The 12,661-nt window shown below is 55.3% G+C and overlaps 2 protein-coding genes across 3 annotated transcripts in view; one reads left to right on the top strand and one right to left on the bottom strand.

Moving 5' to 3' along the window:
- STK11 (serine/threonine kinase 11) overlaps positions 1 to 8,088 on the bottom strand; it is a 33,472-nt gene extending 25,384 nt beyond the window's left edge. The window contains exons 1-2 of the mRNA XM_074528613.1: positions 6,391 to 8,088; positions 1,445 to 1,528 (exon numbers count right to left, since the gene is read on the bottom strand). Coding sequence (XP_074384714.1) covers positions 1,445 to 1,528; positions 6,391 to 6,680 — 374 coding nt within the window. The 5' untranslated portion in view covers positions 6,681 to 8,088. The remainder of the gene's footprint in view (positions 1 to 1,444; positions 1,529 to 6,390) is intronic.
- Positions 8,089 to 12,358: 4,270 nt separating this feature from the next.
- The window catches only part of SBNO2 (strawberry notch homolog 2), a 50,686-nt gene continuing 50,383 nt past the window's right edge, over positions 12,359 to 12,661 (top strand). The window contains exon 1 of one of the 2 annotated variants that reach the window (XM_074528599.1): positions 12,359 to 12,499. The gene's annotated coding sequence lies outside the window, so the exon portion shown is untranslated. The remainder of the gene's footprint in view (positions 12,500 to 12,661) is intronic. The other variant, XM_074528600.1, reaches the window with a different exon arrangement.

Genomic DNA, 12,661 nt, shown 5'->3' with positions numbered 1-12,661 from the left:
CAAGCCATTCTGTGACTCTATGACAAACAGCTCAAGCCTGCAGTGCACTTCCACCAGCAACAGAACACTCAGGTGGGGACAGAATCCTTCCTTCCACAGCCCCAATTTCCAAACCCACAGTGCTTATACTGGAAATGAGGATTTTTCTATACACTCAGGTGGGGACAGAATCCTCCCTTCCACAGCCCCAATTTCCAATCCCACAGTGCTTATTCTGGAAATTGGGATTTTTCTATACACTCAGGTGGGGACAGAATCCTCCCTTCCCCAACCCCAATTTCCAATCCCACAGTGCTTATTCTGGAAATGAGGATTTTTCTATACACTCAGGTGGGGACAGAATCCTTCCATCCACAGCCCCAATTTCCAATCCCACAGTGCTTTTTCTGGAAATTGGGATTTTTCTATTTAATCACCAACAGGAAAGTTGACATCTCCCCCTAAATCCCAACTCTGCCTCCTGCCAGGAACCAACACAGCCCTGAGCATGACTCAGGGCCCTACCCCCAGGGATACAGTCCCTTTTCTGCTGGATTTGTTCCCAAAATTATTCCCCATGTGGCTGCTCAAGGTCTGCTCTATCACAGCCCAGGCAGTGCCTGTCAGAAGCTGGGGAAGGGCTTGAACAAAATCATGGATGATTTCACCGATTCCAGTGAAAACAATTTCCCCCAGTTATTGCCAGAATCGGAACAGGGAGGAACAAACTTTGTGAGAGTGTAGAAGCAGATAAAGATAAAAATGACAAAGTGAACCTGTCCTTGTGAGGGAAAAACACTGAAAACCAACTCTGGACCAGCACTGCTCAAAGTCCAGCAAGGAGCATCCTTGGAGAGATCCCATTTCCCAGTGATGGTTTTGTGTTGTCATCACCTGGTACCAACACACGATGTCTCTCTCGGGCTCCTTTTCCCCCTGCTGCCTCCTCCCTTCTACCTAATTAACCAGGATCTCTCTATCAATAATTGACTTGCAGTCCCCTCACTCTGTAGAGGCCACAGAACGAGCAGAAGCTGTCACACTCCTTTATCCTAATGATCTGGTGGCAGAGTGTTTGATCTAATTAATGCACACAATTAAATTACTCCTTTTCTGGAGTACTGTAATAAGAAGACAGTAGTTAGAAAACACTGTCAAAAATAAAAGGATCCATTTATAACATATGCTACAAGGGATCAGCAACAGGAGCTTCCACACTGGTTTCAGACAAAGTGCTCTCAAAATCCAGCAAAATGAGGATAAAATTGCCTTGATCAGAGTCTGTGTGAATTTGTGTTTGTGTGTAAAGTCTGCCAGGTGGGCAGGATGGTTATCAGCAGCAAAAGCAATTTAGCTGCAAAAATTTAAGCTTAAGAAACATCCAAAAGGGCTTTTCCAAAAGCAGAACTACAGCAGAGAACAGTGGCAGCTCAAACCTGACCAGCAGCCCTGTGTAAAAGGATATATTTTCTGTTTCTCCTCGTTGTACAACACATCCACCAGCTGGATGACGTTTTTGTGCCGTAATCTCCGCAGGAGCTGGATCTCCCTGCAGGAAGAGACAAGAAAAAAGTTACATTTCAAAAGCTTATTCCCAACTCTACTGCTTCCAAAATTTCACCCAAATTTAACTTGACTGAATGGCTTAGAGACCTGAAGTGAATTTTGTGTTTGTGGGGAATAAATAAAGTAAAACAGTGAGAAGCCACCTTCCCTTGGCTTGGGGAACAGCCCCTTGAATGTCACCTTCTGTCAGCTGCTCTGGTCTTTGGCTCCAGGGATTTTATACCTGCCCCAAACCACAGTTTAGTCTCTTTTGCATTAAACTCATCCTGCAAAATCCCACTGGGTGCCAGCTGTGGAGAAACAGGCAGAGCAGGACAGTCAGGTCAGGGTGGTTCTGTTGGTGCCTGGCAGTGCACGTCCTGCTTTTCACTTTGTTCTGCTGCTGCTCCATCCTGGGCTGTGCTGAGCTCCCACATCCTCCTTCCCAGAATGATCTGGTGAGTGCTTTAAGCAGTGTGGTCACACTTCATCAGCTCAGCCTCTGGGAAGCAGCATTACAAGGAATTCTGAGCACAGCTTTGGAAGTGAGAGCCCCTGCCCAAAGGCAGCTCAGAGCCCCTCATGGGCACAATTAGCAGCTCCAGTAATGAGCTGGGGCCAGCACAAAGGCTGAGCAACAACCAGGAGCTGCTCCTTGGAAAGGGCTTCTCCCATGCAGGAGGGCAAGGAGAATCCTTACTGATCTTTTAAGGATGCCTGAGCAGTGTGAATTATTTCATTACCAAAATTAAAGCCAGAGACTCCTTTCTCAGCTCTGGATTTGGAAGAAGTCACCAAGAGCTGAGCAGAGATCCAGGATACCACAGCAAAACTCCCAAGTATTGTGTGGACATGGCAGACAAGTCTAATTATAGGAATGACCAAAGGGCTGAAGTGGATTAAATTAGCACAAGGAGCAGCAGCCAGTGTCAGTGTGGAGCTGAGGAGATCCTGCAGCACGAAGGGAGAGGGTTGAGGGCTCCAACCAGGGCTGCCAGAGGGGAGCAAACACACTCAAACACAACTTTAGGGCCAAAATGTTGGGAACACATTTAAAATCCTGATCCCAACAGCTCATTCCCTGTAATACAGCTTGGAGGCACAAACACTAATTCCTACAAATAAATATCTCATATTTCTGTATTGATTTCCCACCCCCTAGGAGGACTCTGCGAACCAATCCCAAATGCCAGGGCAGTGCCCCCACCCCTGGGGCAGAAGCCAAGCCACCCTTTTCCCAGAGGAAAGATTCCTTCTATTTTTAGCCCCTCTTTGGCTCTGGAATGCCTGAGGAGCAGGGACAGCCAGCTCAGTCACCTCCAATCCCATCTCACTCTGCAAACCCCTCGAGAAGGGGAACAGAGGTCTCACCTCCTCAGAACAGGCCTAAATTTGATTTTTTTTTTCTTCCAAAACTACCACCAAAACCCCACTGCAAGTGTGTGAGCAGACATTGCCAGAAACCAAGGCTGCTTCCAAGTACAACCTCCTTGGAAGGAGACAGGGGGGAAAAAGACCTAACTCAAGCTCTGTCAGATCCATTAAGCTCATCCTGGTGGATTAAGATTTATCCCCTGCAAGGTACCTGCTCTGGTAAATAACAGGGGGTGCTGCTGCTCAGAACTGTAAATAGCAAAGCTGCCCCCTTGTTTCATGGGCCACAGCATTTTGGAACATGCCAAAGGCAGCCTGGAAAGGCAGATTCTGCTTTCCTGGACATCTCCACTGTGAGATGCAGTGTTCTTCCTTGTTCCCAGCCTAACAAAACACAGCTAAAAGATTCATTGCCTTCCTTTGGTTCACAGGGTTCTTCCCACAACATCCTGAAAGCTTAGGGAGTGCAGCACCTAATCCAGGACTGGTTGGAAGTTCCAGAAAGATTTCAGTGTCACTTTTTCTCTTTCCTAGTCCCAAGGGTTCCATCCACATCCTGCTCCTGCAGGGATGTCTGGCATTCCAAACTCTATATCCACCAGAATATGGAATTCTGGGTTTTCCATGGAGTACAGGTGCCAGCATTTCACCTCCCAACCCAAGCAAACATCCAGCTCAGCAGAGGAAACCCTTGAGCCAAGGGGAACACATCTCTGAGGAGGAGGGATCAGCTCATTCCCACCTGAGCTCACACCTCCAGGGCTTCCAGCAAATCTGTCCCTGTGTGGAGGTTCCAGCTCTTGGGACTTGCAGACCCCAGGAACTGTCACAGCACAGCCCCATAACCCAGGAAAACCCTCAGAGGGATTCCAAAGAGCACAAATTCCAAGCAGAGCAATTGCTGAGGTGGTAAGTACAGCACAGGGCACTTGGGATCCCACAGAGCCCCAAACACTTAATTAACGTGTCAGGCTATTAGCACACAGCGTTATTAAACCTCTGCTGCTGCTGCAGCCACAGGCTGCCAGGTTTTCCTGCCTTTTTTTGGCAATTCCACTAAACTCCTTTATTTTGCAGGGATGAGATTCTGCAGTGTCTGCCTGACTGAGCCACCTCCACCTGCTCTACAGAAAAATTATTGTCCCAATAGATTTAAGGAAATTGTGTCTTACAAGTTTAAGCCCTCAGCATCCCCTCCAGGACTCAGAGAGCCCTTCAGGGCTCGTTTTCCTGGGGCAGAAGTGGAGTATTTTGGGGTAGAGAAAAAGAATTTGATTTTATATAAGTCCCAAACACATTTTAGTTGTAATTTCTGGGTCTCCAGAACAAAAGGGCTGGGGCAGAGATGAGCTTGTGGCCTGGGATATCAGCAAGGAGTGACCCAAGGTTGGCATTAACATCCCATTTCCAGCCCAACATCACCAGCTCAGACCTGTGTGATCCTCCACAGCTCATTAGTGCACTCTCATTACTCCCTGTGTGTTACTGCTTGTGGAATTACCCAAGGGCCACTGTCTAGGAACCGTTTTCCAGGGATTTCCTCGGATGACAATTCCATTCCTGTGCTATCAGCACAGCTCTGAGGAAGGAACCCACCACAGTAACTCAATCACCTCTGCCCAACAGCCCAAAGCTCACGTGCAGCTTTTCCCTGTGGGGTGAGAAACACTGGAAACCACTTCAGTGATCAGATTCCAAGAGAGAAAGCAGAGCCCAACAGTGTGATCCAGTCCACAAACTGATTCCCTGCTGTCCTGTGCACAGGAGCAGTTTTTGGGCATAAACTCCCCAAAACTGCTCCAACACAGCTGCCCAAAATGAGATTCCAGTGCAATCTGGCCATGTTGACATTAAAATACTGTGTCAGTGTCCTGTCCAGCACTACCTGGAGACCCCACAGCACTTTGTCACTCCCACCCTGTTTGGTCACATATCTCACACTCAAAGCAGACACAGCTTTCACTCCCTCTCACAGCAGTGCTGAAGGGTTCTGATAAGCTCAGAGTGCCAAGGGACAGGGAACCATAAAATACAACAGTTTGCCTTAAAATTCCCCACTGAAGCAGCAGATAAAGCACATGGATAGGTGGGCAGAGGGAAAAGGATGAGGGAACAGAAATAGGAACTTGAACTAAAGTTAAACCCCCGGGTACAAGGCAAGACCTAAAATCTGCCTTGGTGTTTTGGAGCAGGTGGGGCTGAGCCAGGAAATGTCCACAGAAAGTGCCTTTTAATAACTCCCCTAATGACCCATCTGATACTCACAGCCCCACTCTGGGTGTGAATAAAACTTCCACGGAGTTCACCTCAGGACACAGCAGCGTTCCCATGGCTCTGAGAGCAGGGAACTCTCCTGATGTGGGCAAGCTCTTTTTACCTAATTTACATGGAAAGCTTCCCTAAGGAGGAAACCATCTCCAAGTTCCCCAGTGGCAGCTCTGGAAGTGCCCGTGGAGGGACCCAGGGCCGGGGCACTCAGCCTCCACCAGAAAAACAAGAAACATTTTATTACACATTAACCAAGTTTGCTTGATCCTGAACCTGAGCCAGGAAGGGAGAGAGACAGGGAGGTCCCAGCCTTGGGATGTGACTGCTCCACAGCCAAGAAAGGTTGGAAAGCAAAGTGAGAGAGCTCCCTGACAGCAGTGCTGGGACAGGATGTGAAATATCCCACAGCTAAACTGGGAAATCAAACTGAGGGACAGACACAGGGCTCTGCAGGTCAGACCTCTCCCTCCCAGCCTAGATAAACCCTCCTGGGTTGTTTGGGCTGCAGAGGCTCCTGCAGGGCTGATAAGCAGCTCCTGGCAGGGCTGCTGTGAGGTCCAGGGTAGGGAGAGTTCCCACAGCAGCCCCACGGATCCAGCCCCTCCTGGGGTTCACTTCCATGAGGGCTTTGTACCCTGACTAACCAGGTGTGGCAGAGGCAGAGAGCTGCCAACCCTTGGCCCCAATTTACAGCCACAGAAATCAGCTGGGGAGAGCCTTGAGTTAACTCCCAAGGACCTTAGGAATGAAGCCAAGGAAAAATCCCAAAACTCCTGTGCCTATGGGGTGCTCCATATATTGGATCCTGTTTCAGCCACCTTCCACAGGGGTGGGAGGAGGAATTGCCACCACAGAGAGCTCCAGGGAACACCTGGGGACACCTGGGCAGATACAGGAATAACCCTGTGAGGAGACCAGGTGTGTTTGTAAGGTCTCACCTCACCCAGGTCCTGAGAGGATACAGAGAAATTGCTTTAAGAAACAATATTTTATCCATTAAATGACACCAAAGTGGTGTATTCCAGCCTGTCCCAGTCCTTGGGAACCTGTGCCCAGCCTCACCCAGAGAACTGGCTGCTGTTTAGAGGGAAGAGATTCCTAAATACCTGTGGATTAGGAAGCACTTCCACAGCAGATCCACGCTGTCAGCTAAAACAACACAGCAGCTCAGCTGCTGAACAAGAACCAAGCTCACCCATCCAGCTCCCAGAGCTCCTTACTCACTTTTTCACGTTGGCCTCCCCGTTGGGGATCCGGCGCAGCTTCTTCTTCTTCAGGATCTTGACGGCTCTCCTGCACAGGGTCTCTGAGTCCAGCATCTCCTTGACTTTGCCGTAGGAGCCCTCTCCCAGCAGGTCTCCCATGAGGTACTTGCCGATGAGCTTGGCCCGCTTGCGCCGGGGCTGGTAAATGACCTCGGTGGAGTCGATGCGGTGGATGAACGTGTCCATGCCCACCGACATCAGCTCGCTCTCTGCAAACATTCCCAGCTGCTGGGGCTCCTGCAGATCCATCCTGGATTAAGTTCCTTAACCTGTTTTTTTTTTTTTTTTTCCTTAAGCGCTCAAGGCTTTAATCCTTGTTTTGTTAAGTTTCCAACACTCCCTTTTTACTCCTTCTCGGGAAAAAAATATCCAGAAGATTGTACAAACATGAATAATAATAATAAAAAATAAAACAACCAACAAAAAAAAAAAAAAAAAAAAAAAAAAAAGGAAAAAAAGAAAAGAAAAACCAAACCTAAGAGCTGCTTCCAGGTCAATTGGATGCCAAAAGATCCCGGCCTGGCTCCAGAATGTCTTTGAAAAAGAACATAAATCTGTGACGGGACACACTCAGTTCGGGACTGACGTTGCTTCCAACCCGGTCCCGCTACCGGGGGCTCTTCCCAGTCAACTGGCCTTGGCTGGGCCCAGTTTGATCCTACAGAGTTAGGTCATCTCCGGGCCCGTCAGGCCACCCCGTGGAACCAGAGCAGCTCCCAGTCCCTCTCGTGACTTTCCATGCCTAGGAGCTCACGGTTCCAGCCGGGGTGGGAAGGTGTGTGCTCCCCCCGGAGCACGGGCCGCAGCGCGGGTTCAGCCGTTGGGGAGCTGGAAGCAAGTTTCCTTGAAGGAGTTTTCCCAAACAATTCTTGCGTCTTCGCTTTCGCCTATAAAAGTTTGAGGCCTTCGGTGCCTACCGAGAGCTCCCGGGGGCATCCTTCATCCACCGGGATTGCGCCCGGCACATGATGTGTCGCCACCGCCTCTGCTCCGGGTGTCAGCGGTGCAGGACAACACAACCCCCGTGGATCCCGGGAGGGGTCAGGGAGACCCCCCGTGCTCCAACACCCGGCTCCTCCCGGGGGATCTCCTGCCCGGTGTCCGGTGCCTCACGGAGAGAGGGGAGGGTCAGGGATGCCCACCCGGCCCGGACGGTGCCTCCTGCACCTCCCACAGGTGTCAGCGGGGCTGGCCGCAGGGCACGGCGGGAGAGCAGAGCGGGGTGACAGGGGACAGGACACTTTCAGTGCGACAAAATCAGCGCCGGAGCCGGGACGGGACGGGACGGACTCCCGGGGAGGGTTCGGTGACCTCCAGGCCCTTCCCGGCCCGGGCCGGCTCCTTCCCCGCAAGCAGCTCCGGCCGCTGCCGCCGGCCCGAACGGTGAACTGGGGGAGGGGGGGGCGAGCGGCCGAGTCCCCCCTCCCCGTCGCCAGGCGGGGGAGCCGGGCCGGGCCCCGGCGCCGCGCTCCGCCCCGCCGAGCCGCCGCCTCCCGCGTCCCCCCAAGTTCAGGGGCCGCCCCTCGGCCGCTGCCCCCTGGTGCTCTCCCGGCCCCGGTCCCGTTCCTCGTCCCGGTCGCGCCGCCCCGTTACCGCCCGCCCCGCCGCGCGCGCGCCGCCGACGCCGCTGCCGCCATCTTGTCCCCGCCCGCCCCCGCCGTTCCGTCCGCCCCCCCCGCCCCGCTCCGCGCCTCGCGCCGCCCCGGCGCGCGCCCCCATTGGCCACGCCGTCGGCCCCGTCCCCGAGCGCTCGAACGCTGATTGGCCGCGGCTACATCACGTCGGGTTCCGGTTGGTTCATTACGAACGTCCCTCCCACCCACCCCGGCCGGCGGCGGGGCTATGTGATAGGGTTACTGAGCTGTCCGTCAGCTCTATGGGCGGGGATTGAGGTGCAATTCAGATGTGATAGTTCATAGGCGATGACCGTCGCGACAGAGGGCGGGGCTGGCGGCAGCGACGTGCTACGATTGGCTGTGAGCGCTGTCAATCACCGCTCGGAGGCGGGGCGGCGGGCGGTGAAGGGCGGAGGGCAAAGGGCACGCGGGAGTCATGGAGACGGGACCGGCACGGAACCGGCCCTGCCCTAACGGGGAGCGGCACTGCCCCGCCAGGGAGCGGCCCTGCCCAGCCAGGGAGCGGCCCTGCCCCACCAGAGACCGCTCTGCCCCATCGGGGAGCGGCCCTGCCCAGCCAGGGAGCGGCCTTGCTCCGCCGCCCTCACGGTCCGCCCGCCGCGCTTGGGCCGCGCTGCAGCCGCTTCGGGTTTGGGGTGAACCCGCTCTCCCTGTTCCGCTCGGTTCCGGCTGCACCTCGTCCCATCCCACTCAGCCAAGCAACCGCGAGGGCATCCCCAAAATAACGGCGCCCGGTTCCAGCGCCCGGTCAGACCCCGGCACGGCCCGGGGGAACGAACGGGCTCGTCCTCCCTGCTCCGCCTCCCCCTCACGGCCCCGGCCACGGCAGAGCCACCTCTCCTGCGGGCACCCTCCGGTGGTTCCTAAGGGTTGGGCCGTACAAGCTGCTCTCCCCGTTCAAGGCTCGGTTTCACCGGATACCGGGGATGTCCAGCCCGGGGAGCTGTGGTATGACAGCTCCGGCCGGGAACACCGGGAACCGGTGCCGGTACGTGGTGTTTGTGCAGTGCTCCAGCCCCGCTCGCTGTGCTGCAGGGTCAAACCCTTTGGTGAAAGGGATGGAGCCAGACTCAGCTGGGATTGGAACATGGAGCAGCAGCTCTGAGAGCTGAGCGGTTCATTTGAGGCAGGGCAGGACAAATCCATGAGTTCTCCCTTTCCATGAGAGCTGCTGGCACTGCATGGATTCCAAAGCACAGGTGGGAGAGCCCTGAGCCCATTTTGGGGTGCCTGAGCAGGGTCAGGTCTCCCCCGGGTCCCCAAAAGGTCAGAGCACTGCGATGCTCCAGTTTGTTGGAGGAATTTGGTTTGTTCAAGGAATTTGAGCCTGTGAAGGTTTGGGAGGAGGTTCCAAAGAGGGGATGCAGAGGAGGGGGCTGCTCTGCTGAGCCCTCCAATCCCGCCAGCACTGCCTTTCCCTCCTCCCTCAACGGCTTCTATCACGACAGCACTCAGCCCCGGGTGATTTATTCCAGTCTTGGCACTGAGTCCAAAGTGCTGGAACCCATCCCCGAAATTCTGGTAAGCGCTGTGCATCCCCTTCCCGAGGTGTTCCCAGCAGTGGGAGGGCTGGAGGAGCTCCTGACACTCCACACTCTGCTCCCTGCCTGTCCTACTCCCTCTCCCACCAGGGTGGCAGAACAGTCCTACCTGAAAGGTAAAATCCTGCTCCACTCTCCAGGAATGAGCCACTGGAGTGGGACAAGCCAAGGACTCACATGGGGTGTCCCCAGGTACCCCCAAACCCTGTCCCTCATTGGGGCTGCAGGTGCATCAGGCAAAGCCAGAGGTTCTTGGGCTTTCCCAAATATTTGCACCAGCATCATCCCCTCCAGAGGGGAGGTGACAAACTGGGAGAAACAGCTGACACCTGCCAAGCTTGTGTCAGTCCAGGAGCTGAACCCTCACCCTCTGCAGCCCCACAACCCGGCCAAGGGGGCACAGAAGGGTTTATTCAGACATGGGATGGTTTAGTGGGACCCTGGCATCACAGATGGGCCCATCCCTGCCCCCTGCATGGCCCCAGCCCTGCCAGGACCCTGCACGGGGCAGGGTCTGTCCTCTGGTTGCCTCTTCCCGCAGCTCCGGGGGCGCAGGGCCAGCTGGCGGCACGGCTCCACAGCCCTCACCCCACGGAAAGTCAGGGGATTTCCAGGCTCTGGGAAAAAACAGGAAGCGGCAGTGGGTGACAGCAGCCAGGCACACCCCAATGTGGAGCTGCTCTGCAGCTGAGCCCATGGGATCAGGGCCCAAAAACTCCCATCTCTGTCCCCATTTCCTGAGACTGGGTGTCTTACAGGGATCAACTCCCCAAAACACCCATCTTTGTCCCAATTTCCTGACAATGGGTGTCTTACAGGGACCAGCTCCCCAAAACTCCCATCTCTGTTCCCATTTCCTGAGACTGGGTGTCTTACAGGGATCAACTCCCCAAAACTCCCATCTTTGTCCCCATTTCCTGAGACTGAGTATCTTACAGGGATCAACTCCCCAAAACACCCATCTTTGTCCCAATTTCCTGACAATGGGTGTCTTACAGGGACCAGCTCCCCAAAACTCCCATCTCTGTCCCCATTTTCTGAGACTAGATGTCTTACAGGGACCAGCTGCCTGGGAAGGGCTGTTCCTGAAGAAGCCAGGCTGTTTTCCAGGGACATTGCTCCTGTAAAGGGGCAAACAGATCAGGACACAACTCAGATGTCTCCACATCTCCCACAGTGCAGGCACAGTCTCCCAGCCCAGCATCACTTCTGCTTCATTAGGGTTTCCTGTGAGAATTGGGATCCACAATTCACACAGGGTGGGAGGAGGAGGAGATCCTGGTAAGGGAAAACTGGGCTTGGTGGTTCTGGGAAGAGGCAGATTCAGTGCTGGATGGATCCCTGTGTGTTCTCCCACTGTGCTTATTTATTTGTATTTGTGTAACACCAAATAAAGATTTAAAAGGATCTCTGTAAGAAGTGTATGTTGGAAAACGTGACAGGATTGACTTGATTAATTACTACATGCAAATGAATGAAGGATGGGAGCAGTGGGATTAGCAGGAGGAGAAGGGGAGTGTCACAGACCTTCCTGGTTCCCCCTTTGCCTCTGGCACACATCCAGAATTTCCAAGGACCTGGTGTTAATGTGGTTCCCATCTGCCAGTACTTCCCTTCTTGGGGATAAATCAGTTCCCTCTGGCTGCTGCTGTGCTGGTGTAAAAACAGACCCATCCAGGAGGATTCTGTGTGACCCCTCGGGATTTTGTTCCTACGGTGGGACTGCAAAGGTGACATGAATCCAATGCAAGCAATGAGAAATTAAAAATATTAAAAGGCCCAGTGTGGGGAAAATGAGTGAGGAGCCTGGGATGGTGACAGCAGATCATTCTCCAGCCCTGTGATTCATTTAATTCCTGCAGCAGCACTTGTGGCATGGGAGTGAGCAGAATCCTTGGAAGCTGCTCAGGGTTTGAGTGTTTCCAGCTCTCCTGTGTCCTCTGTGGGTTGAGCTGCTGCCCTGGTCCTGCAGGGAGGAAAAGTGAGGAATTTCCTTTTCTTTTGAGAGGAAAAGGACTGGACAGACTCTGCTCAGGCTGTGGAGTCTGATGGTGCCGATGGTGTGCACAGCCAAGGCTGCTCCAGGACTTTGGTTTGCTTCCCATTTCCAGCCCATCCTGAGATGGATGGATGGATGGATGGATGGATGGATGGATGGATGGATGGATGGATGGATGGATGGATGGATGGATGGATGGATGGATGGATGTGGGATGAAAGGCGAGCACTCTGGATCCACACCGATGCAAAGCCTGTGGGAACGGGCCATGCCGGCACCCACAGGAGCCCCCCGGCCGGGTGTGGGTCCGGACCCGCCGCTCCGGGGGCAGCGCCCGCTCCTGAACCGGGTCAGGAGGAGGCGGCCCCGGAGGCTCCCTCTGCCTCGGGGGTTCCTCGGCCCGGGCCTTTGCCGGTCTCCGGAGCCGCGGGCCTCGCTGCCCGTTCATCACTCGGGGCCACCCTGGCGGCTCCCACCGAGACCGAGTTCCGAGCCCTGCCTCTCCTGCTTCCCGCTCCGCGGCCTGGCCCGGTTGCCCCGGGCGTGGTTCTCCCGTTCCGCTGCTGTCCACTCCCGGTTCTCCCGATCCCCGCTGCCCACTCCCGTTTCTCCCGTTCCCCCACTCCCGGTTCTGCCGTTCCCCGCTGCCCACTCCCAATCCCCGCTGCCCGGTTCTCCCGTTCCTCGCTCCCGGTTCTCGCGTTCCCCACTCTCGGCTCCCCCGTTCCCCACTCCCGGTCCTCGCCGGTCGCCGCCTCCCCTTTCCCCGGAAGCTCTGTAGCCCTTCCAACATGGCGGACCCGGAAGCGGCGCCAGGCGGCGGCGGCCGGGCGGGAGCCTGAGCCCCGGAGCGCCCGGGACCCCCGGCAGCCCCGCGACCCCCGAGCACAGGTAAGGGCCGCCCACTCGCTGCCCCCGGGACCCGCCGCTTCCTCCCCTCCGGCCCGATCTCTCCGTGCGCGGGGGCCGCGGGCCCGCTCGGGCCGGGCTGGGGGGTTCGGTGGGGACGTGGCCCCCGGCCGGGCCTGTCCCGGGAGCCGTCGGTCGGTGCCG

This window comes from Zonotrichia albicollis, chromosome 29 (assembly GCF_047830755.1).
Source record: "Zonotrichia albicollis isolate bZonAlb1 chromosome 29, bZonAlb1.hap1, whole genome shotgun sequence".
Taxonomy (NCBI): Eukaryota; Metazoa; Chordata; class Aves; order Passeriformes; family Passerellidae; genus Zonotrichia; species Zonotrichia albicollis.
The sequence above is the reverse complement of the archived record's forward strand: the minus strand, read 5'-3'. Positions and strand labels throughout refer to the sequence as shown.